At 40.8% G+C, this 26,534-nt stretch overlaps 1 protein-coding gene across 8 annotated transcripts in view; it reads right to left on the bottom strand.

The window, feature by feature from the left end:
- Positions 1-7,004: 7,004 nt before the first annotated feature.
- Positions 7,005-26,534, bottom strand: part of phactr4a (phosphatase and actin regulator 4a) — a 37,595-nt gene continuing 18,065 nt past the window's right edge. For 5 of the 8 annotated variants that reach the window (XM_065947987.1, XM_065947989.1, XM_065947988.1 and 2 more), the window contains 13 exons: positions 23,578-23,748; positions 23,417-23,497; positions 22,198-23,313; positions 20,541-20,912; positions 17,211-17,342; positions 15,181-15,775; positions 13,689-13,924; positions 12,701-12,863; positions 12,414-12,469; positions 9,761-9,822; positions 9,512-9,649; positions 8,384-8,460; positions 7,005-8,219 (listed from right to left, as the gene is read on the bottom strand). In XM_065947987.1, coding sequence (XP_065804059.1) covers positions 8,204-8,219; positions 8,384-8,460; positions 9,512-9,649; positions 9,761-9,822; positions 12,414-12,469; positions 12,701-12,863; positions 13,689-13,924; positions 15,181-15,775; positions 17,211-17,342; positions 20,541-20,912; positions 22,198-23,313; positions 23,417-23,497; positions 23,578-23,748 — 3,215 coding nt within the window. In that variant the 3' untranslated portion in view covers positions 7,005-8,203. The remainder of the gene's footprint in view (positions 8,220-8,383; positions 8,461-9,511; positions 9,650-9,760; positions 9,823-12,413; positions 12,470-12,700; positions 12,864-13,688; positions 13,925-15,180; positions 15,776-17,210; positions 17,343-20,540; positions 20,913-22,197; positions 23,314-23,416; positions 23,498-23,577; positions 23,749-26,534) is intronic. The other 3 variants (XM_065947984.1, XM_065947990.1, XM_020638024.3) reach the window with 3 other exon arrangements.

Here is a 26,534-nt window from a genome sequence, read left to right as displayed (position 1 = left end):
TGTCACCTATTGGTTTCTGAAGAGAGGATTTGAAGCCAAACAATGGGGGGGGGGGTTTATTGAAAAAATATTTCATCTTAACTTTTATTCTGTAGTGATCAATCATTTTGGCTTGTTCCAATTTAAATGTTTTTGTTCCCTAAAATAAAGTCTCCTGAGGTGTATGTCATTACAGAACCTGCAATCTATAAAAGAGGTGTGACACTAGGCTGGTATAAGGAAAGTATGTATTGATAAATTCATGTTTACATTTACAAAGTTGGATGTACAAAAAGTGAAATACTTAAGTTTATACAAGTTAATATGTTTATATGTACAGCACATTTCAGCAACAAGGCAGTACAAGGTGATTCACACAAGACATAAAAAGTATCAAGACAAAGACAAACAGAAACATTATCTAAGAAAATTGAAAAATCATTCAAAGGAATGGTTAGCAATCACAGAGAAGATGAAATATGAAAAGAAGATCAAGATCCAAAAGAAATACAAAAATAAGAAATTGAGAGAAAATAAGAAATACAAAATATATACACCAATTTTTAATCGGAATCTGTTGGGTCTGTCAATAAAAGTCAATGATTAAGTAATCAGCTCTGCGTGCACACAAGACTCTGGTGCTCTGAAGTCACTGACCACAGAGTCTTACTGTCCCTCTGGACAAAGATCCACCTGCTGGTCCTGAATAATCGAAATGGATTCTGTCTAACGATCCCCCTCAGAGGTAACATACAGGATACACCTTCATCCTTTCACACACATTCTCACGCTGATGGTGGACGCTTACATTCAAGATGTCAGCCTGCCTGACTGGATCGAATCTCACTCATTCAAACACACTTTCTCACACTGACGGCTCGACCTTCAAAGGAAGTTTGGAGATTAAGATTTTTCCCAAATACGCTTTGACGTGTAGACTGTAAGAGCCGAGAATCCAACACATTAAATTCAGATTAGTGGGACCCCACTTCTTCAAAAACATTACAACAAGGAAAAAGGGTTTTTTCTAAACTTTTCCTTAACTCCTCTATCCTTGTGTCCTCCACTCATATCTCAGGTGGGAGGGAATAGGATACAAGGACAGGAGGGAAGGAAAGGAAAGGAAGATGTACAAAAGATTTTTTAGAGAACTAGATACAGGCAAATACTGCCCCCCCCCCCCCCCCCCCCCCCCCACAACTGCCCCCCATTGCCAGACGACTAGGGGGCCCCTGAGGACTCACAAACCTTAACCAAGCAGCAGTGGCCCAAAATGTGCAAATTTTGCAATGACATTAGAAAACCTCCCTTAGGGGGCCCCATCTGACACCATTTACCCTTGTTGCCCTGCTGAATGTTGCATGCATTATTATTACCATGAAAACCAAAGTTTGTCAATGAAAGTCACTGAAGAAAAAAATGAAGAGGAATAAGCTGTCAATGAAAGAGAAAAATAAACAGGAAAAAAATTGGAGGGCCCCCGAATTGATTTTTGCCTAGGGCCCCAACAAACAAAAAAATCGCCACTGTCGACACTCAAGTAAATTACAAGTACATTACGACTCTACTTTGTTAATTCTGATCCTTATTTATCAGAACTTTTATGATCTAATGAGATTCTGAACTCATGTACAAAAAAATAAGAGTTATTCTACATGAAATAAGCAGCCCCCCCTTCTTTGAATAAAATCTGGGCAAAAATAACTCAAAGGCAAATCATCTCAGCACCTCTTTCAAACAAGTCAATGTTTCTGGAGAAAATGGAAACCCTGACCTAAGTCAGGCCCTAGGGCCCTATCGACATTACTCTGTACATTAATATGGATGTAAGATCACAGAGGAGGTTGTAAAAGGATCATGAAGGATCCAGTGTAATTATTTCATCCTGAGCATTCTGCCTCACCATCCCAGGCAGCTGTGGAAGAGAACCGTAAAGACAGCCTGCCTGGCAAACTCTAAACGCCTGCCGGGAAGGACATGTAATAAATTGGTGTTTTTTTTTATTTTTTATGTTCTGTCTTCCTCCATCTCCCCCCTCACCACAAAGCACTTCATCATCTGACAGAATGTATTCTCCTGATCTGAAGCCACGCAGCAGCCACATTTGTGAGCATCACGAGCAGACACTTCCAGTGACACGTTCCCCGCACCCTTGTGACGATGGAGAGTGGCAGCGGGCTTTGTTATATTCACAAAATGTAATTACAGCCCTGCATCCATGGCCTGCTTCCCTCCGAATGCCCCAGAGGAGCAGCTGTTTGGAGACTCCCACGGCTCTCTGATGATTCAGTGATGCCCCGCAGCCTTGTTGACATCCATCTCATGCGGCTTCAAAAACACAACTCCTCTATTCTTTACATGAACGTCTTCATTTGCGCTTTGTCAGCAGCAACGTCTTTTCAAGGGTAACCCTGGGATAACCTTGGATTTCATTATTGGACCTATTAAATTGAGATGTGATGATTACATGGCTGCTAATTCATCTCTTCCATGCTAAAAATCCTAAATATGACATTGCACAGGGATAATCATGAATTTATGTGGAAACTTTATCTAAGTGTAGCTGCCTGCCTTTAAAACTCATTCCATCGATTAGTCCCCGCAAAGACAAATTGGGCATAACATTTTCATCGACCCAGTGCAGTCATAAATATTCAATGCCCATATTCAACATGAAGTCGAGCTCACAATTTCTTTCTCTGTTTTTTGTCCCTGCGAGAACATAATAACTCACCAAACTACGCAGTAGCCGTCAACATTTGGAAGTCATAGCCAATTATGTATTCGTGCAGCGCCGCTTTCTGAATGCCTTCTGAGTTTGTTTATCTTGCTCTGCAATTCACAAGGAGGCTTATTGATGCAGATCCCATTCAGATTATTCTGCTTTTATTTTGTTTCATATTACCTTGATATTTGGAAAACCACACAAAGTTTGAATTGCCTTTCTGATTTGAAATTAAGGATATGAATCATAGTCGGGACATAAATGGATCATACTTAGGTATTCATTCGTGACTTTCATATCTGTATATTTATAAGGGAGGCAAAGTCAAAAAAACAAAATACAAAATTAGATCATAATGAGAGCAAAAATATCCAATAGCTTTGATTTCAAAAAGTGACCGAACAGGACGCAAGGTAAACTTGTCCTCAGGTTCCACTTGCCGTCATTTGAAAGTTTTCATCCGTGTATATGATAAAGAGCTATACAGCTGTTCTTCTTCTCCAGCTGCTTTAAGACTAATCAAGACGTTCAAGATGTCAGCAGCTCTATTTAGATCCTCACACCTTCCACTAAAGATTTGACAAGGTGGTAAGTAGCAATCCAATTTAGACCTCGTCTTACAATCTGCAAATAAGAGCCCTTACGCCGAGACACCATGTATTTATAGGATTCATTCAAACTAGCCTGTCACCAGCCGGAGGCACCCTGTCAAAGCCACAGGATGAGGCTGGTATGGTTCGCTTCAGGTCACTTGTAGCACATCGCGCTAACGACTTTGTCAGTTCAAGCTGTAAGGCAAGGCAAGTTTATTGCATTTATATAGCACATTTCAACAACAAGGCAATTTAAAGTGCCTCACACAAGACATTTATAAACGCTTTATAAACCAGCAGCAGTGTTTTAAAATCGATTCTCTGACAGACTGGGAGCCAGTGTAAAGACCTTCAAATGGAGCAGATCTTTCAGGTGGAAGATAATTAAAAGATAGACATTAGCACGGAATCAATCAAGACCTTATGGATTTGCACTCCATCATCACTGCTGACGTGCAGGAATTACTAAAAATCTCATAATGGGATTTAATCTGTGCCCCAAGGCGACATTGTTAATAATGCCAGCACCTGTCTTCTCAGCTTTTTTCTCCTGCGTCACTAACAGTGTTCTGTACCTAAGCTGCTTTATTGTAATCCTGAATCCAGGATGCTAGATTTGTAAACTTTGGTAGATGAATTCTACGAAAAATAGAAGAAAAAACGAGACCCACATCAAGACCACAGCAATTCAGTTTTTTATTGCCAAAAATTGCAATCAAATACTTTCAATCTGTCTTAATTGCAAAAGAAGGTTGCACAACCTACTTAGCAACTTTTAATACGACCTTTTTGTCGGAAAATCTGAAGTTCCTTTAAAGCTTTAGTGCTTTTACTGATCAACAATATTGATCATTTAAATAACAGATATTGTGTCACTTTAAAACGCATGGTATGGGAAGGTATAAAAGAAGATTGATTGTCATCCCCTGCTCTCTCTTCCATACAGTGTCTCTTTTCAGCTGATCAGATAAAGGCAACAAAAAAAAAGGGGTTGTAATACAGAGAAAATATATATATTCAGATTATATGTTTTACTCCACAGTGATGTATCACTAAAAAGCAGGGGGACAGCTTTGATGGATCATTGGACCACAGTGTGCAGAACTCATCACTCGTTTTTCATGACCACAGACATTGACCAAGAGTTTTTAATACAGTACAGCAATCTGACCAATGTGTCTTCAGCTTGTGTTTGCACATGTAAATGACTTACAGACGGACGACTTCAGCCAGCACTGATACAAATTTATAAACAGGAACCCCACAAGCCAAAGGGGACATTTTGAAGATCCTGTAAGTTCACCTAAAATCACATCTTGACCCCTCAGGTAATTGTTTTTTTAAATTTTTTTTATATACTTTAGCCCTGGGTAGACCGGCTGGTGTCTTAGAGTTTGTCTACATCAGCACTGCACCTGAGACCTGAGAAGGATTTTAAATCGGTCAAAAAAACGGTTAACACAGCAACGTGGTCCGACTGTCTTGCAGCCTGCTGGCTATAATTCTGCCAAATAATAGGAAAACTATTTTCCTCACTATGTTTGGAAATCAGATCCAATCTTGTTTCCACTGTTACAAGAAAAATGAGTTCCTCACTAAGTCTGTATTGAAGAATAGTCACCCATTCTTAATAAATTAAATACACGTGTGAGAGAAAGAAGCATTAATCAAGCAGTGCCCAAAGTTATCAACAAAGGAAAATTACAAATAGATATTAAAAATGTTTATCATTAATATTCTGTGAGTTTACCAGAAACCCTTTTTGTGATTTGTAGCTCTATTAGGGCTGCATGAGTAATGGGTCGCTCATGACTCATATCACATGGATTCAGGACTCAACTTCAACAAGTGTTGCTATTGCGATGGTTAGTTATTCGACTGCATCAGAGTACTTAAAAACTGCAGCTTTTGTGGTCGATACCTGATGGAGCCGATCCCAGCTTTCACTGGATGAGAGGCGGCGTACACCTTGGACCGGTCCCCTGTTAATTACAAGGCGGTTATATAACAAGCAGTCACACTCACATTCATCTATGAGTCATCAACTAACCTAACGAGCATGTCTTTGGGCTGAGGGAGGAAGGCATAGTACTTGAAGGGAACACAGGGGAGAACATGGAAACTCCAGACAGAAAGACAAAGCCTCGGTTTCAAACCAGCTACCTTCTTACTGTGAGGTGACGGCGCTACCCACTGCACCGCCGTGTAGCCCGTTCCATGGGAGAAAAAAAAAAACCCTTAACGCTGAGACAGGGTCATGGCTCAATGATGCACATGGGGACCCGTGTGGTTTGATCCAACAGAAGAGATACTGAAGCTACTGAAAGAGTTAACGCCGATTCTTGTAGAAAGGTGTCGGGTCCATAGACTGTAAATATTAATGGATGAAGCCTGAGTGACGTCAGCCATCTGTTCCTGCAGGGGGCTCTCCGGGGGCTCAGCGCCAGCCACCGCCATGTTGAAAATCCTGTCTCAGCCTAACTTTCAGTCAACCTAACGACAGGATGAGAACTGGAGCTGAGGCGGGTTTTAAGCCTCTTGAGAAACCGTTGCATCGCGCCCACCTGTCAATCATGTCAGCTACGCGCCTAACTATAGATAACACATATCAGTGATGACCATAACTAATCAGACCTATTTAATTTTTTGTACCAGGCTGTAAACATGTTTGTTTGTGCTGTAAAAACGTTTTTTTTTTTTGTCGTGCGTATGTGACTTCCTGCGTTGCTGGTGCTAGCCTCAAGCGGACACTCGACGAACAGCAGGATTTTGCACTTCAGCATTGGCTTCATTTTTCCAAGACTGGAGGTTGCCACTTGGTCAGGACACACAATGCCTCAACAGGTCAGGACTGTTTTGGGGACAAAAGTTGGACCCACCCAGTATTTGGAAGTGGTCATAATGTTACAGCTGATCGGTGTATATCTGTTAGACATTTGTAACTTTATATGTCTTCTGATTATTGACCATTAAAGTCTGATGATTGGTGTTAGTTTTGAACTTTGACATTCAGTTGGTTTCTTAATACGAAGTGGAGTAGAACGGTGTCACTGTTGACTGACACCATGTTGATTTACTGCTAATTAGCATTAGTATATTGGTAAATGGTAAATGGAATTGAGCTTGTAGAGTGCTTTTCAAGTATTCTGACTACTCAAAGCACTTTCACACCGCATGTCCCGCCTACACATTCACACACTGATGGCAGAGGGTTTCTATTTAAAGTGACCATCAGAAGTAACTAACCCCACTCGCACACATTCACACGCTGCCGACAAAGCAGTGGGAGCAATTCAGGGTTAAGTGTCTTGCTCAAGGACACATCGGGCATGTTGTTGCAGGAGCTGGGGATCGAACCAAACCTTCCAGATGAGAGACGACCGACTAGCTGCCCCAATCACGCAAAAGGGCCAAAGGGACATAAAGGAGGTTTGTACAGAAATCCAAGTTCCACTTCACATTTTACCCTTTGAAGAATAAAGAGCCGAACTCTGAAAGGGAAGACATTATCCTGATAAATATTATTTATTAGTCTTACACCACATCATAAAGTCTGTGTCACTGGGACTGTGATGAATCAATCTGCACATTTTATATTACACTGCCCTCATCTGGTCATTGTAGACAGCTATATATTGATTCTTCACTTTAAGTGGACAGAAGAATGAAGTTCCTGAAGAGGAGGCAGAATAATAATGACAACATGCTGAAATGAAAATCACAGGTTGTTTTAATTTCTGAGTTGATTGTTCATTTGTACAGTGTGGCTTGAGAAAAAAAAAAAAAAAAAACATTTTAAAGATCTCTGTATAAAAAAAAAATAATAATAATATTTTGTACCATTACTAGTCGGAAAGAACATTCGAGAAATACTTTACAATTAAAATATGTCAGCATTACTGTGGATGTACAATATAAAGTCAATCAAATCTACATGAATGATCTATACAACTGCAGCCTTTATAAAGTACCATAAAAGAGGCAGGAAAATAAAAATATGTACATTTTCCTGCTTGGATAATTCAATTATAAACATAGAATTAAAGGCTCAAAACTCGTAGTTTTCTACACAGCCGATGAAGGAACAGAAGGTGCCTTATTAGAAGATGATCTAGTGATATGTGCTCTGTGAGAATCGATTAATAGATCTACAAAAATACAGTAAAATGCACAATTTTCATATTAAGTTAGAATCAGCGATCTGCGGTTTCCAAACAGAGGTCAAATTATGATGCTAACAGAACTATAAGTGGTTATTAAATAAGAAACACACACTGCTGCACGCGTGTCTTTCACATTTTGTCTGAACTTTAAATGAAGGGTGAGATCCTGTGAGGAGTAAGGCAGGTGCTGCATGGCACCTTAAGATGGACCTCTGTGGTACCTTTTATATATATATATTAAAAGAAAAGTGTATAAACTCTAGTTTGATGGTACCACTGACAGTGTTAGAACTAACAGTCTTCTCTGTACTGTACGTGCACAGTCTCATAGAAAATCTAAGGTGAAGGCAGGTAAAGGCGCAGTGAGTGTTTTCCCTTGCGGGACACAGTGTGATAACTCTCCATCATTCCAGCTCAAGCAAACTATTTCTCCCGTCCCAGCAGAGGACGAGGAGGAGCAGGAGGATTTCTTAATCTTTTACTGTTGGCAGCATGTACCTCCATCATAGTCGCACCAACAACCAACCCCTCCCGACCTGCAGTTTGTCTGTGAACTCATTAGTGGTGTCTTCTTTTTTTATTTCACTTTGGTTCCAGTTATGAGCAACAGTGGCGTCGTCAGCTGATGCACGGTTAGTAGGCGTCAGTTTAAAAGGGACCAAATAAGTCACATGTTCAGTTCATACTTGGGAAGAGTGGGAATTGCACCCCGGTCTAAGTGCTTTACTGGTCAGCATGGGTGGCTAAGGCCGGTGGAACCTGGTGAAAGAAGAGAGAAAAGTTCAGGAGGTTTTCCTTAGCCGTCTAGAGGTGAAAGAAAAGTCTCAGAAAACAGAGTTATTAAAGTATTGATGAGTTGCTGAATAAACATGCTCAACAGCTGAGGTGAATTATTGATGTGTTTGTGTGTATATGGGCCTCACCGGGTATAGATCCTGCTTGCCTCGTGAACCTCCATCTCTGAACTCTTGAATTCATTGAGCTCCTTACGGATGGCGGCCTGAGAGGAGACATGAAACACATCAGTGGGGAACAGTTTACACAAAGGCACAGAAGAAGAAAGAGAGTGTGTGATCAAAGCTGCACATATGTACACCTTCATTTTAGACTGATGATGTCGAAGACCAGCTACAAATGTACATGTTTCTAACTTTAGCACAAACGAGTCCTATAAAAAAAATAAACACAGTACATCAATATTTTGCATTACACTGTTCAACCCATCAAAATAAAAGCTTTAATAGCCAGAGCTTAGCATAACCTACAAATATAATCCTGAAGTTAAGTAAGGTTTATGGATATGAAGAATCTGAATATAAAGACATCACAAAAACAACAATGTAGGAACTCAGTTTCTGTTGCAAATCCCTTTTAACCTAAAAAGTGAGCAATTGTCAAAAAGTGAAAAATATAGCTTGCATGTTTGTGCATTCAGATATGCTTCCAATCGATAGGTTGTGTTTGTTCATTCAGCCTTATTTTATGAAACATCAGATTTGTTTTGCTGTAACAATTCAAATACTTTCTTCAATTGTTATGGCTTTTTTTTTTTTTTTTTTTTTTGACTTGCATACACTATTAGCTGAGGTTATTCTAAATTTAAGGACATGAAGTATTTTGAAATACTCAGATATGAAGAAATGACATCACCACAACAAATACTGTGAGTGTAGGTAGTACTGCCTGATCATTTCTAATCAGAGCTCTAACAGTTAAACATGGTCTCTTCCACTATGTATATGTATATAATATATTATATATATACACACATATAAATATAATTTCTGTTCTGTTCTATTTTCTGAGCTTCACTGGACCAGGTAATTCACTTGCGTCTGTATTGCATTCTTGGCATTCCTCCTCGATACTGAATCTGCTTGGAATGCAAATCCTGTCATGGTTGACCAAAGTGGAAGACATTGCTGTCAAAAACGCAAACAGATTAGGCTCGCTCTCACTGAGACGCTCTGCACCTCAACAGCCCTGCTGACACAACAGAGCTGTAGGGTGCGCATGTGTGTGTGTGAGGCTGAGCATGTGCAGAGTCTCACCTTGTCAGCAGGAGTCAGCTTGGTCCAGGGTTTGTCCGCTCGCCGGTCGTAGTCGTGGGCGTGGGTGCTCTCTACGTACTCGTGGAAGCGCAGGATCTTCCTCTCCTGAAGTTCAGCCACAGTGGGTCTCTGGGAAAGCTGAAGCCAAATCAAATAAAAGCATGTTAATACTGTAGCAGTGAGTTAGGAGGAGCGTCACATAATTATAAAAATAGTAAGTGTAATACGGCTCCTTGGTTGCAGCCTGACCTTTCTTGTGAGCCTCCGTTTGATCTCACATCTCTCTAATCGCCGATCTGCTTCGTTCTTGGCTGCGGGAAGAAAAAACATTCCATAAGAGAGAGAAACACTGCGGCCAGTCAAGGTGGATTTCACCCGAGCTGCCGTCGGCATGCTGCAGTTACATGAATCTTTAATGACTGGCTCGCTCCTGACAATGAGCTGCATTGTTTAACCGTGGGCACGAAGCGTCGCCTTGGCAGAGTCATTCCAGGACAGACAAGACGCCGTTTGGTGGAATGAGTCCTGGATCAAAACGTGTTGACAGATTCTGAATAATACTTTATGTATGGGATCCATAACATCCATACTGCCGATTTACACTGTACCCAGTCTGCTGGTGGACACGATACCAGAACTTAAACTTAGGCATCCGATACATAAAATACATCAATATCGGACCGTATACCGATACAAGACCAGATTGGTCCCGTCTCTCAACCTGTGAAACTACACAAAAATGACTCCCCCCACACTGCGACGGACTACATCTGTATGCGTGGGTGTGTGTTTGTATGCAGTAAACATGCACAGTTCCACTGGAGGATTACAAATGGAGTGAACAGGTACAGAGAAGGAGAAAAAAAAAAAAGAGAAGGCCCAACAAATTACATTGAATATTAAATTAAGGAATACAGGAGTGATTACAATGTTTATTTGTTATACATGAAGCTAGATTGAGACTTTCTGGGGGCAGGAACATTAAGAATTTATTTGAATAGAGCCAGCATCCAGAGCTAGGCTTTACGCATGTGTTGCTCGTCGTCTACAGCTTTACAACTATTTCACATTATTAGAAAATTCAAAAAAGGATTGACCATGTCACATATTGGCAATTTTAAAAATGTCACAGGTCACCTAACTAGGTAATCAAGTTGTATGCAGCACCTTCCTTTGCATTTAATATTTACAGCGACAGCACAACTCATTTTAAAACATAGGAACAAACATCCAAAGTTAATGAGGAAACAGGCTGAAGTAGAGGGAAAGCCTCAGATTATGTGATGAAAAAATCAATAATTCAGTGCTTTTGAGTCTGGAGCGATAATGCTATTATGACAAGAAGTTGCAATTTGGCATTTTAAATAAGTGTTTAATAGAAAGGGACGTGATGGGCGCTCACAAAGCTAGAGCAGAGGTTTGGACAGAATGTCTTTGTCAGCTGTAGAGGTGTTTAAATACTGACCTACGATGCAGACTACATTTTGGTATCAGTTAAGTAAGCCGGTCAATGCACTGATCGGATAACACAAACATGTAGTTTTCCTGGTTAATGATGATGCGAGTACAATAAATAACAACCCACTGAATCTAGCAGCAGGCAAATGTCATCCATCAGTGTTTTACTATCAATAATTATTATTTCTTTGGGAATCAGTGGTGTATAGCCTTGGTATTGGAATCTGACTAGTAAGAAAAAAAAAAAAAGGACTGACACATCTGTAGTCAGCTGGACAGTCACATTTGACCAAGTTCTAAACTATGTTTGATTCTAACATTTGGGCTTACTGTTACTTCTGATGACTAAATGATCCAGCAGCAACTGCCATACCTGTCAGACTTTTCTGTGATAGGCCTCCTGACTTCACAATGACAAACAGTCCGAGTAGTAGTAGCTCAGCGTGCTTTTATTGAGACACTAAAGGGCACCCTGTGAGTATGTACCAGACAACAAGGCCCCGACAGAGAAACAGTTTAAGAGGACTTGGTAATGATAGCCGGCACAAAGATCATCAAGGAAAAGGCTTGGCTCCATGGTGCCTGCTCAACGCCCCCTGAGTGATTCACTAACGACATAATAAGTGAACCAGTGCATAGTGGATTCAGTCTTTGACCTCATTCAATTCATGTTATCATTACAATATTACCTGACCTCACTCTATTTAAAGATTTTTGGCTTTTTGTGTCTTTACTGGAGAGACAGGACAGTGGATAGAGTCAGAAATCAGAGGGAGAGAGAGATTGGGGAATGACATGCGGGAAAGGAGCCACAGGTTGGATTTGAACCTGGGCCGCCCGCTTGTAGGACTATAGCCTCCATGCATGGGGCGTGCCCACTAACCACTGCGCCACCAGCGCCGATGACATTTTATTTATTTTTTTTTAATCATGTCAGGTCACACACATTGATGGAGCCTTCTGCACCCGCGGTAACGAAGGCGCATGTGTCAGCTTTTTATACTGGTATATCGGTCGCACCGGTGTATAAGACGCAGCCAACTTTTAAGATGAAAAAATAGGTATTAAAAGTGCGTCTCATACATCAGATTTCACGGCATGTCTCAATTATGACACCTTCTTTTTCATTATTGACAGTTCATGTGCATTGGTTTGGGATACTATCAGTACTTCAAAGAAAAAAAAGTATTTGATAAGTGATATCAGAAATAGTTAATAAATTCTGATGTGTCTTTAGCCTCAATCAATATGCCGTAGGCAAGAGGTGAAAAAATAACCACCAATTAGCAAGCTGATGAATGTTGAATGCAGACTATTGATTTCAGTAAAGATGAGAAAACTGGAGTTTTGACGTTGTAGTGCAGAATGAACAAAACTGAACAAGGAGATGAAGGATGGAGGGAGAGGTAGAGTGACAGAGAGATGGAGTGTAAAAGAGTCTTACCTAGAAGGATGTTCCTCTGCTCCAGCTCCTCCGCTGACGGTCTCTGACTGAGCCGCCTGATGAAAAATAACACAGGTGACTTCCCATTTTTAAAGGCTGATATGGATCATTGTAACAGGACTGTAATTTGTCTCGAGACGCCTCCAGCTCAGTGATAAACTACAGGTGTGCGTGTGTTTTACTGTGCAGTGGATGTACAGCAGCTCAGACAACACGCCTCACACTATAAATAATGTAAGTCATCTGTCAAACTGTGATGGATAGGACGTGTACGTTAAACCATTTACCGATTCAGCGTGGTGCCGATCTTGTTCCTCAGCGCCAACCACTGCTCCTTGTTGTGCCAGCTCGTGCCGTCGTGGTTCTCCTGGGTGTCTCTCTCCTCCCTCTCCTGTCTCTCCAGCTTCAGGGCCAACGTGTCCTTCCTCTTGACTCGGCTCGCCAGCCCACCTGATGCAGATATGAAAATACTATTTTACATTTGGAGAATTGGAAAGATCGCTTATTGCTTTGCATACATCTCCTATAATGTTGAAAATGAATTTTCACTGTAGTGCTGGTTGATGCGCTCATTAGGACCCATTGCCACCATAACGATTTATCTTTGACATTTCCTCATTCCACACACATTTTTAAACTGGTATCTTAATGGGCATTTGGATACTTTAACATCTAAGTCCTATTTTGATGTATTTATCTACAATACCTGAAAAACATGAACATTAGAGTTTCCTGTTGTTTGCTTTCAATGTTGGTGTAGAGGATAGGAAACACACTCTAACTTTCAAGATTATTTTCTGTGTATACCCTGAAAAATATGAAAATACACTACATACTACTGCAGGTGTTTGAACAGAGCATCTGTTAACTCATTGAACATCATCATTTATGTTCCTGTTTGGAAGTCAGGCAAAGTGACAGGACCCTGATTGATTTCCTGCGCTGCTTGAGGCAGATGATACTGAAAATTAATCAATGATGGCTTCTACGGGGGTTTAATGGGAAATGCAGGTGATCTATTGCAAATGTAGTTTTCATAATTCAGCTGTATCCAAGAGTGTGGCAAACAAAATATGCATTATAAATTCAAAGTTATTGCCTAATGATTAACATTACTCGTGTCCATGAATGAAGTAAAGACTTAAAAGTGTCCTAGCATAATTTTTTTTTTAGATATATTATGCATATATTAATTAGGTAAAGATCTATTGATACAGCTAGCTGCAGTTCATCCACTTTGGGCTTAATGTAGCAGGAAAGTGAAGACCAACTTACCCGTTGGAGCGTCCTCATCATCATCATCTTCGTCTGTATCTCTGTACAGGATGGGGCCGTCGGAGTCCGACTCTTCCTCGCTGTCCCCTGGACCTCCACCCTCGTGGATTACACTCACCCTGGAGTCTACGACTAACCCCTTCCTGCAGCGGGGCTCCAGCTCTGCCTGACGAGACGGCCTCTGAGGATGTAGCTTCCTCATCTCCTCCTCCATGTCGAAGTCATCGTCTTCTGGCCTGAAATCAAGTACAGCTCTGTTATTTCCAAATGTGGGAATCAACTCTAAATACTTGTTTTTGTAACCATAATCTCAGGTATCTAATCCAGTATGCAGACAAGTATGAATAGGTGCTGTCGCAGAAATTTTGCAACCCACTTGCCAGGAGCAAAACAAGGCCAAATATTTGTTGCAAAGATTAACTCGGCACAGTTTTACATAATTCTCATTTGTCTGACTGCAGTGTTGCTTTCTAGAATCCTGTGGAAAAGCTTCAGGTCAACAGCTTCAGAAACATGAAGGCCAAAGATACGTTTTTGTTGCCAAAATAGAGAGACATTTTATAGTATATAAAGGTAATGCAACTTCAAACAGTCATGAAACTGCTTTATGATTTTCTGTTCACCAGCATGTTGTTCTCTGCTCTTTTGTTGCTATGGTAAATATGTTGAACTGCTTGTAGCATTAATTAAAAGGCTTAAGTTATCATAGTGTTGTTCTTTTTTGCATCATGTCCTGCCTCCTAACACTCCCTTCTTCCTGTCTGGCAGGGAAAGTCTCTTTCTGTGAGGTGCATGTGTGAACAAGACGCCCAGGAAGATTTCAGGGGCAATCTGCATGAAGATTTCTAGACATTTTCAGAAGTGTGAATGTGTGAAAAAAGCTCCTGCTTTCTTGCTCACACCCTCCCTCCCTCCCTGCAGCGCTGTGCCCCAATTAGTCATATCTGAAATACAACCTTAAAACTTTAGCAGCATAAAACTAAGGCACTCTTATATAAAATATATATATATATATATATATATATATATATATGAATGTTGTTTGAAATGTGTGCATGGAATTCATTCCACAGTAAAAAAAAAAAAAAAAAGAAGGTAAATAAATATGCAAAAATTTACAGGTAAGGAGAAACTATTTTGCAATACCTTAATGTGTTATAAAGGTTATGAAACATAAAAGAGAACTTGTGCTTGGATGAAAAACCACAAATAATAGTTATGATCATCCTGGATTCATTGGCTACATAGATTCATAATCAATCCATTATTATTGATTGAGAAATGCTCCAATATTAATCTAAAACCAAAATTTAAGAGTGGTTGAAAACTTTTTTTTCCTACTCATTTGACAATCAATGTTTTGACTTGAAGGATACATTCAACAAGGGAGAAAAAATGACCTCTAGAAAAACAGCTCTCCTTTGTTCTCTACTCCCAATGCACTGATGCTCTGCTATGTGAGAGTATAATGAACGGTATGTGGGACACTTACAGCCTGAGAGGTTCGATGGTGATGGGGAGAGAGAGGCGCGAGGGAACCCCCGCCTCAGTGAGGAACTCGGGAGGAGATTCAAACAATAGTGAGTGAGCCCTCTTGGATCCTTCGGGGTTGGGCTGAGCTTGACCAGGGCTGGCTAACGCTCTCTGGATGAGGATGTGTAGGGGGATGGATGGAGGCTGGCTCGGAGGCTGGCTCGGAGGCTCGGTGGTGGTGCTGGGTGGATCCTCTTGAACAGTGGGCACAGGACCAGAAGAAGAGGAGGAGGAGTTGGGCGGCTGCAGTGACTGAACTCTTGGAGGAGACGGAGGTATGTGGGATGGTGGGGAAGGCAGAGACTCAATGAAGGCCTGAAGAGCTGCATTGTTGGTCTTGTCTTCGCTGTTCTCCCCTATCTGGACAGTAGGGGGCGTCTGGAAAGGTACAGAGGCTGGATCAGTGGTGGGAGACTCTGATGCTTGGCTTGGAGGAGAAGGGTCCACAGAATGGCGCTTGGTTACGGGGGTCATCCTCTTGGGTGGTGTTGGTGGAGAGCGCTTTTCTGGCGCTGGTACTATGATGACACCACTGCCAGCCTGGGAGAGTTCTGCTGTTAAATAAAAAATGAAACAGTTAAATTAGTAATCAGTGATTATTTTATAGAAACTCTCTAAACCTTTGATTTTTGTTATCACTTTTTTTATTTTTTATTTTTTATTTTTTTTAAACAGCTATGCCAGCAAGTGTATTAATATGCACAAAGAACAACATTTGTTATTTGATTTGAGTATATTAGTTTATTTCTGAGAAAAAAAGTATTTGTAGAAATCTGTAATGATGCAAATGTTTTTTAAAAAGCATTTTTATACCTGTAGTTCCAGGCTGGGTCTAAATTTAGCAGCCTTGAGTAACTCTAAAGAGCATGGGCAGAAATGACATGAAGCATTCAAACAGCATCTGTTGGTGACCTGATTGTTTTACATTGTGTCTCTTGGATTTGTTTGCGTTTCGTTTGTGTGGCTGTATTGTTAAACTGCGTCACAAAAACCTATTCAATGAGAAGATTTTTTTTTTTTTTTCAATTCTGTAGAGTGTGTATGAGGGTGGGATAGGTTGGACCATGTGTTTGCTTAGGTGTTTTGGATTATTTAGAATTGGGAAAATAAAATATAAAAAAAAGAAAGGCAGCATCTGGTGGTATATTCTAAACTATTTCTTATGGATTTTAGTATTTTGTGGCATTAAGTTTAAGTATACGCAGCTGCAAGTAAATGGAAATTTGGCTAAAAAAATGTGGAAGCAATTGTACAACTTTGAAGGAACATGGTCTTTCTGAGAAGAAGAACAAATCAGAATAAAATGAAGTGAAGAATGAAGTTTCACCGCTATGGTAAAATGCTGACACCAGATTATATTCTCTTTTTTGTTTTTTTTACCTTTGGATGTACCTAAATAGGCAGAGGTGTAAAGAAAAAAAAAATTCTCAGAGAATTGCTCATCCTTCATGGGATCAAAGCGATATTTCTCATTTGATGATAACAATCAATTTCAGCTTGAGAGTCAAATTTATGACACCACAAACAGAAAATCCAAAAATGTATTAACTGCAATCAGAGAACATTAAAAAGCACATTATGTAGCAAAGCAAGTTAGTGTAATTAAAAAAAAAAACAAGCCATCAGATCAATAAAAGCTTTAGAGGAGGAGAAAAAAAAACATGGTCCTGTTACTGTTGGTTGCTGGGTCAGTAGGGGATGACACACAAACACACACATGTATCAACTATCTGTAAGGGGCATTCTCTGAGATCAACAAACACAATTCTGCACATTCGATGTGGCCAGTGTGCATGCAGTCTTTTCTTTGCACAGTCAAGTTAGTTGAGCTGAGAACAGCTCCTACTGTCTGGCTGAAGTACACATGCAATGCACTATTGGTGTTAAAATGGAAGTGAGCTATTCCATTAGCAACGACGGTGGTGAATCATTACGTCCAGTCTGCAGGCTTAATTAAGATGCACTGAGATCTGGCTCCTTGTAGGGTACCTGAACAGGTCTGGCAGGCCCTGTGCCGCATGTACACAGGTAAAGAGAGGTAGAGGCCGAGCTCGCTCTGGCGTCTCCAGCTGGTCCAGTAACAAGGCTGCCTGACCCTAGAGCCCCTGTTCAATGAGGAGGCTGGCAGAAATGAGTGGAGATGTCAGGGATTGGGCTGCGCTTACATTCCAAGTTAGGAGAGACATTTCTGTAGATTTTTCAAGGCGGGGGATAAAGTCAGTCCTGGTTTGACGCGGTCTTGAAGCAGAGTTACACCCATATTCAAACCTTTATTTCTTCTCGAAAAGGACACGGACGTTTCCCTCATTTTCAATGCCGTCGAGATTACAAGCACAGTAAAACAAGCAAAAAGAACAAAACAAACACTCCAGAGTTTAAGACCATCTGTGCAGATATAAGAGAAGTTCTGAACATAAGACAAGAAACACTTTCTCACCCTGGTAACATAAAGTAACACCGCAGTGGGGTGTGCCCCATTGACAAAATGTTTCATTTGAAGATTTTTGCTCAGCCATTATACAGGAAGTAGAACAGGAAGTTATCTTGAAATGATTAAAAGTTTACTTGGCCAATGACCCCAAAAGTGACTGTGGCCAATAAATTAAAAAACAGGTAGATAGCTAGCAGGTGTCCAGTACAAAACAAAGTTTTATTGTCAAATAGGGAAGGGAGTAAATAATGTACCATGTTTAAAAGAACTTCAATCAATTCCAGTGATTCTTCAATAATTTTAAAAACATATATAGGCTGTGTCCGAAACCACATACTTTTATTTATTCTTAAAGTTGTGTTGAATCGTCATTGCCGTCATTGTATTATTTATAAAACCATTTTGGCAACCAAAAATGTCATCTGGCCACCAAGTTTAACGGCTTTGTGGCCAAAGTGACCAGAGCCTAAAAATAAAAGAGTCCCACACTGCTATACATCAGTTCATATCAGTTATTGCAGGTTGTTCTTTTTTGTTTTTATGCTGGCTGACAAGAAACACGATACAGAAGTAACAAATAGCCAAAGTAGGTTCACAGTAATTAAGAATTGGGTCTCAATGATTTTCTCCACCAGGAGGCACTGACAGGTTGATTTTTATACTACGAGAGGTCAAATACAGACAGTCAGTAATAAATCTGAGGGATTCATATCTAAATTATTTCTTAAAAAGTCCATGTTTAAAAAAAATAAATAAATAACTTGGGCTGATTTCCCATCACTAGTTTTTTTTTATATAATTTTCTGGATCAGCCTCAAAAAACTGTCTCTGTCTTTTTGGTAATCATGAAATTAAATCCTTTTGTTGTGAGAGTAACAAACAAAACATATTACAAACAAACTTTTTGTACAACACAGAACCAGAAAAAGGATTGCATGCATGAAGCCTGTGTGTGTGTGTGTGTGTGTGTGTGTGTGTGTGTGTGTGTGTGTGTGTGTGTGTGTGTGTGTGTGTGTGTGTAGTTACAGTCAAACCAACACTCTCCAATCATGCCAAAGTCCATTACCGAGTAATCTCAAACAGCCAATGAGAAAGGCTGCTCTGAACAGGCGCATACCATTAGTCTGTAAATGTGACAGTGAGAAATGAAATCCACTAACATATGTATGGAAAGCTCGCCTGACAAATGGTGGTGGAATGTGTCCCTGCCACAGATACTGTTACAAACAGAACAGAACTGGGATTGGCTATAAACAAGAGCAGCTGTAGCAAGCTGGTATAAAGGATATGAAATACTAAAAGCCCGTCAGTTTCTATCTCACCTCCAGAGAAGTGCTGGCGTTGCATGAATGCAGCAAAGACAAGCCGGTGCGTGTTCTCTCCTCAGAGAGTGATGGCTGCACAACAGCAACATACTGGAAAACACCCACACAGCTACGAGCTGCAGCATATCTCTTACACTCAGTTTATACTTAGATAACATTAACTACGTGAAGTTTGAATATTTGTTCTTGATCATTATTAAACGTTTTGTTTCCCTCATGAACTAAAAATGATTAAGCCTGTCCATAAAAACAAGTGCAAATCTCCATCTTAGTGATGGGTGTGGGCTAAAAACTTGCACACCAGAGTTATCATGTAAATAGCAACTTCAACTGACTTTTCACAACAGTTCTTTTGTTTTGTGAATGAAAATTAAGAGACTTTCAGCTACAAGACTACACATGTATTTGGTTTGAAAAAGAGACCCCCCCTCATCACCCCCCTCTCCTACTCGCTCAAGGTGAATTCTCCAGATTATATACTGCTGCGTTCTCACGTCAGATCACTCGGACTTGCTGTTGAAAAAAAACATTAGGGCTCTGGCAGGAGAAACTCCAGCCAATATCAGGAGTTTTTCAGGAGTATTCTGCAATTGTGAAAGCCCTATAAATAATTGCTTTTGCCACTGATAGGCCCATATTGTTATTCTTAGCGTATGCCCATTTTGAAGATAAGATCCCTGTAGCTAGAGACCTTTTTGACAGGGAGGATAATGATGGTCTTTTTAATGAGAAACAGCCGTTACATCACATGTTACTAAGATGAGAACTCCATTTACAAAAATAGTACATCTACTTTGCAGAATGTGGAACTTCATTTGTTTGTTTTGTTGTGTGACTTTTAGGTTTCAGACACAAAGCTTAGATCCAGCACAAAAAGACTACGTGGTTGAGGCAGCTATAGACCAACAACTCGTGTGTTGTGCAAGGTAAGATTATTGTTTTTAAATCGATGGCATGTAGTGGCTTTAAAAAGAGCTACTTAGCTCTGTTTATTGTTCACAAAAAAAAAAAAAAAAGGGTCATAGACTGGTCTGAGGCCTTTTTGGAAAGGCAACTTAAACTCATAATCTCGGTTTCAGTGGCCAAAATAAGCACTTAAAAGTCAATGTGCTTTGAACCAGCTGTAATTCCCCCTGAGAGATTACATTGCAGAAAATACAGAAAACCTTTGTCTGGCTCTGCTATTATCAATCTCATACCATGGCAACAGTTAATAAAAAATTACTAAACACCTGCCCTGGGGGACGGTATGTTGAAACTAACTTTGTGTGTGTGTTGCAACCTGTATTTCATCCAACAAGTCGATAAAGCCACGACCAATACCTTTCTTACTTGTGAGAATGACTACAGCACCTTAGAGGCAACTTTTTAAAACCCGGTATTTAACAGGAAAGTTTATACCACTGTGTCTGTAAAGTTTCCATGAGCCTATTAAAATCTTATAAAGCTTATTTTGGAGGTTGTTTGTGTCTTTTGTCTTTCTTTGTAATCTGAGCCATAGACCAAAGCAGCTGTGTATAAAGAAGCCTATAAAACTGCAGAAGCAGACGCCGACAAACTCACCAAGCAGTGCAGGGTTGCTGTTGCGGTTGGAGGGTTTGGGTGGAGGGACGGGAGGCTGCTTAGCGTGAGGAGGAACAGGGGGCGGTGTGTCAGAGTCAGCTGAGGAGGGAGCAGCGTGGGGGGGTCGAGGTGGCTCGTCAACTATAAGGGAGACTGTCCTTGGCGGCTTTGCCACAGCTACAGCGGCAGAGGAGGAAGCAGAGGAGGTGGAGGAGGATGAGGAAGAAGAGGATGGGGTCGGACTCCTGCCGGACTCAGTGGAGGAAGTGGTGAGAAGCTTAGGGGGAAGCAGGGCCTGTCTGGGTGGGGGAGGTTCCTGCTTGGAGTCTTGTGATGGATGAGGGTCAGGGGTGAAGCGGACACCGGCAGACTCTACAGAGAGGGTCCATACGTAAACACAAACACAAAGACAAATTAAAAGAAGGGGTCACAATAACTCTTATGTTGCTCTGCTTTAAAGAAATGACATAAGAGAAACACAAACAGGGGAACACAAACACAAAAAACACTCAAAGGAAAGCTGTCAGAGCTCACCCAGAGGGAGACTCTGATCAAGCTTCTAAAGCTGTAAGAGGATGAAGGGTATAATGAATAAGTTTGAAGTTCACACACAGCAGACATGGAGACAGATCAAAGCAGCACAGAGGGGTCTGATGTGTTTCTCCTTAACCCAGAGCTACATATTTACTCTCGTCTGGCATTCTGACTGAGATATTAGCATCAGGAGGACCCGGTCAGATTTACAGTTCACTCAACATTCATCTAAAATGTCTTTACAGTACTATCAGGAGACTTTAGTGAGTACATACAGTATGTCTGTATTACAGCATCAAAACGGCTTAAACATTGTTTGTAGCGCCCCAGAGACAGAACATATGTGTGTGTCAGCGAACGTCTCAACTGGAGAAAACAAGTACAAGAACAAACAAGACATTAATGATTCATCCACCTACATCAGAGAGTACAACAAAAAAGAATACAACAAAAGAACAACAAAAGGCATTCACATGCCAACCTGGACGCTCAGGCTAGTTGTTTAATTTGGTTTGAGCACATCAAAAAGTATATGATGCGTTAGAGTGAACTTAATAGAAAACTAGCCAAAGATGGCTGGATGACTCTCAATTTAATTACACACATCTCACCGATTTGTTGTCATTTTTTTTTTTAGTCAAGTAAAATCGTCCTCTCTCTAAGGCTTCCTCCGTCGTTGCTTATAAGATTGCAAACCAAAAAAAAAAAAAATGTGTCTTGTCCCTGTAAAGAAAACAATTGCTAATGCAATCTTTTTTGACCAGAACTATTTATGTTGACATTATTTCACTGACTGTGAGAGGCAACGGGACTGTAAAGAGAACGTGTGGTTTAAATATTGCTTTGGGTAAATCACAAATTTCAATTTTCATAAAATGACATAGATCACAGAGCCTTTCCACGTCTTGCTAAAATATATTTACACTGTAAACAAATCTCTAAACATCACTAGAAACATGAAATATAACAGTCAAACTTCTTGCAGTCATTAAAGGCTTTATATAACATTTGTCACACACTGTTTCTTGAGTGTTATTTACTTGTTGAATGTCACAAACTGGCAAAATAGAGAAAATCAATTGTTATGTTAGCTACTCAAACTCCACATGAGAAACATTCTTACCTGAGCGCTCTCTGAACTCTGCGGTTGGTATGTATCTGGGCAGGGTAGTCCTCTTGTCAGACTCTGAGGCTGGACGCACCTTCTTGCTGTCTTCGGATGAGCTTTTTTGTAGAGGAGGCCGCAGGTCAATCTCAGAAACTGGCCTGGCAAGAGGCTGAGAGTCCGCCACAGACCGTAGAGGCTCAGGCTTTTCTCTCCTGTCCTTCTCGTCCCTCTTTTCCCGCTCGTCTCGTCGCTCTCTTTCATCTCTCTTGGTCCACTCCTCCCGTTTGTCCCTGTCCTCTCTCCTCTCTTTTTCTTCTCGCCTGTCTCGATCATCCCTCCTATCCCCATCATCTCTGTCTCCTCGTACATCTTTTCTCTCCCTGTCTTCCCTTTCTCGCTCTTCTCTCCTTTCCCTCTCAAGCCTTCGATCCCTGTCATCCCCCCTGTCTCTCCTTTCCCTGTCATCCCCCCTGTCTCTCCTTTCCCTGTCATCTCGATCTCTGCGCTCCCTCTCGGCTCGTTCTCTAACCTCCCGTTCGTCCCGGTCTCTACGCTCCCTCTCGCCCCTATCCTTCCTATCCCTGTCATCACCATCCCTCCTTTCTCTGTTTTCTTTCTCTGTTTTTCCATCTCTCCTCTCTCTGTCATCTTTCCATTCACGCCTTTCTCTGAAGTCTCTGTCTTCCCTTCGATCAACTCCACCATCCCTTTCCCTGTCCTCTCGCAAGTCTCTTCTTTCCACGTCTTCCCTGTTCTTCCTTCGACTGTCCTCCCTGTCATCTCTGGTGTCCCGCCTCTCTTCCCTGCGGTATCGATCCTCTTGTGGAGGTCCTCTTGGTAAGGACCCAGCTCTTTTATCAACATCTGACGGCAGACGGCTTCTCCTGTCCGGGTCCACAGAAAGCCGTGCGTGAGAGTCCACATCCAATGGTGCTCGGTTACTTCGGGAGGCATCAGATGGTGCTCTGCTTCGACGTTCATCTACTAGGGGCAGCTTGAGGGGATTCCCCTTGATGTCAGATTCCCCTCGAGACACTCGTGTTCCTCCTTCCAACAATCTGTCCACGTCCATTGGCACAGGGTGTCCATTTCTCACTGGTGGAACTTTGGAGTGGTTTACATCATTGCTCTCTGTTCGAAAAAGACACAAGCATGGCACACAGTTAATGTCAAAAATGGTGCCAATTCATGAATAGAATATTTATTTAACAAATGAAACTAAGGGTCAGCCTACCGTTTTCTGGGATATCCTTTAGAACCCCTCTAGAAATCAGCTCTTGGCGACTCTTTCTAACAGAAATCTTTCTTTCTAAGGCTGAAGAAAGGAAATAAATATCAATAAATAAAGCACAAGTTAATGAACACAACTAGTACAAAATACTAAGCCCAGCATACCTATTGATGCTTCAGCAAACTTTTCACTTTGCTTCTTCTTCCTCCATTTCCAGGGCTTGAAGATCCGTCCCATCTTGGAAAATTTGCCTTTGCTTTTCGGAGGAGGGGATCCTCTACCAGAGTCTCCTTCCTCACTCCGTGCTGTGTTGTGTTGCAGGTCGACCTCATCATCTGCATGAACATGACAAAGTGAAGAATACAGATGAATTCAATTAGATGGTTTGTAAATTTGCATTTCGATCGATGACGTAGAAGTTAAAACTTGACTAACAGGTGGTAATATCAACAACAAACAACAAAAACGTAATATTCATCCCAAACACAACAATAACAAAAACATTGCGTGCGGTTGTGGAAAATCTCTAAGAAAACTGTCTTTAATCAAGAGCGTGGTCCTTGACCTTGAGATCACGGCTGTCGCAATTGGATTTTGTAATGCTTTACCAAAAACCCTGCCACTGCACTCAAACAGATCCAGTTAGCACTTTGAGCGTAAGAAACGGCCAAACTGTTACAATTTAACACGGTTTTTGAAAAAAACACCGACAGTATATTCCCTCTCATACTTTTAGTCTGCACTTCTATTTCATCAGTTCCTTGTACTAATGTAGACATTTCTAATAAGTCCTTGCTATGTTATGTTGACAAACCCAGATATTTATTATGCTTATCAAAGAATTACTGGCAAGCCTCTATTTCAAATTGAGCTAAATTGAATTAGATGATCAATGTACTAATTACATGTAACTGCTGAGGCCTAACACTGAAGTGCATACATATTCATTTCAGTCTGGGGCATTGATGGCCAAGTGGTTAGGTCGGGCCCTATGTGGGGAGGCCGTGCTGGCAGGCAGGGTTGTGTTGGACCTGCATATCAGTGATCCAGCACTTCAGTCTGTTATAAAGTCATTGTAACAGGTTGATATACAGGCCTTCATCAATAAATAACATTTAGATAAAATAAGACCCTCTTTTATGGCAACAGTCCAGCCCCATGTGGCTGTGCATTTCTGGGCACAACCACACAGGGCAGGGCTTGAACTCTACACTATTGCCCCAATCATCTGTCAAAATAAAAAAGGACTAAACCTCATAACAAGGTTGGTCCAAATTCCATTCCTGCTCAGCTGTCTGAGCTGTTACCATAGAGCCAGACAGTGAAATATGGGCTCTGCTGTTGTGCTATTATTTACATTGTGGTGTGAATGAATGTGATTTTTTACCACAGCTGTGATGCTGATTTGATGGTGCAACACCCTCTGCATTTGTCAGGGTTCACAATCAATATCAAATGTTTAGGTAATATATTTTACACAGAGTAATGCAACTTGGAGATTGACAGAAACCTTGACTCAAAGTTGGACTTGTACTACTGAAAATCCTCTAACGGCTACAACTGGGTGTGAAACTGTCGGTGTAATTCTTAGGTGATGAGTCGTGCAGCAGAAGTTGCACAACAGAGAGCACATAGCAGAGGTCTGTGGTGTAAGTGCAGGAAGAGAGGAAGAGGGGTTGATCACTATTCCACCAGTTCATGTACGGCAACGCAAGAGAGCTCATTCTCGCATGTGTGACATTGAGCAGGTGGTATCACAGAGGCTCAATAACTGTTATAATGGAAAAGGGTGTGTTTTAACAGAGGTGGTTTGTCCGTCAATTGTACCTTACTCAATTTTAATGACAGTCATTGATTTTTTGACTACATTGTACAATTTCTGAAGGACAAAAGAAAGAAATTCAGCTCCCACACGTTGTTCTTTAAAATGTATCCGCACATTTTCTCCTCTCCTTCTTCAAACTACTGCTCTTTACCAATGCTGGCCCAGCACCAAATGACTTTCAAGCAGTTTCACCGTGGCAGACAGTTTTCAAGAACTATAATGGAGTCAAGACGCACTTCAGCAATTTCATACATTTTGCATAAGGTGGTGTGTGTGGACTATCATTAGCCATTTTCCTTCCTGTCTTAACATGATTTTTTTATCCATTTAAATGTCCTCAAAGAGCTGAATGGAAAATTATCTCATCAAAAACCCAGCTGTAGGGCGCAGTGGTTTGTGTGCGTGCCCCATATATAGAGGCTTTGCTCCTCCAAGCGGGCATCCCAGGTTTAAAACCCACCTGTGGCTCCTTTCCTGCATGTCATTCCCTACTCTCTCTCTCTCCCTGATTTCCTACTCTATCCACTGTCCTGTTTCTCCATTAAAAAGGCCCAAAAAGCCCCAAAATACATCTTAAAAAAACCCTGCTGTCTCTCTTTAACTTTAAAAACATATTGTAAATTAAGAGAAATTGTGAAAGACTTTGGTCTTTTAAAAGTTTAAATTCTAATGTGTATGGTAGTCATTGCTAAATTTTTGTTCAAAGAAACACACTGGATTTACTTCACTGACTGCACTTGTGATGCTGTTGTAGAGCAAGGCAAAGCAGTTATTAAACTCCGAGTAACTACATACTTAACCACTTCTTTTTTAAAACAAACATTATCATTACAATCTTAAATATCAGTCATGTACAACTGACACCATCTCATTACAGTATCAAACCAGTCATCATAAAACAAACATTTCTTACATTACTACACTGATTGTGCTAAGTGTAGGTAGTGGTTAAAAAGGTTCTTAAACAAGTAAATAGGTTTTGAAAAACCAAAATCACAGAGGAGGCAAATTGGGCTTTGATACCGTGTCCATCATTTTTACAATCTTTGCTCATTGTCGTCATCCATTGGTTTCTGAAGGGGAGTTTTGAAGCCCATATGGCCATGAATGGAAATGCTGTCTCAAACTAACTTTTGGTCAAGCTATTAACACACAAAAAAGTGGTGTGTTGTAGCTGTTAGCCTCCTAGCAAACAGCTACAATAGGCCAGACAGTCAGATCAGCAACACACCTAATTATGCAGAACTCTGATCATTAACATAATCCAAACAGCTGAGTTCTTTTGAACCAGGCCGT

This window comes from Labrus bergylta, chromosome 19, assembly GCF_963930695.1.
Source record: "Labrus bergylta chromosome 19, fLabBer1.1, whole genome shotgun sequence".
NCBI classification, from domain to species: domain Eukaryota; kingdom Metazoa; phylum Chordata; class Actinopteri; order Labriformes; family Labridae; genus Labrus; species Labrus bergylta.
Note: the sequence above shows the minus strand (reverse complement) of the source record. Positions and strands in the feature narration are given on the sequence as shown.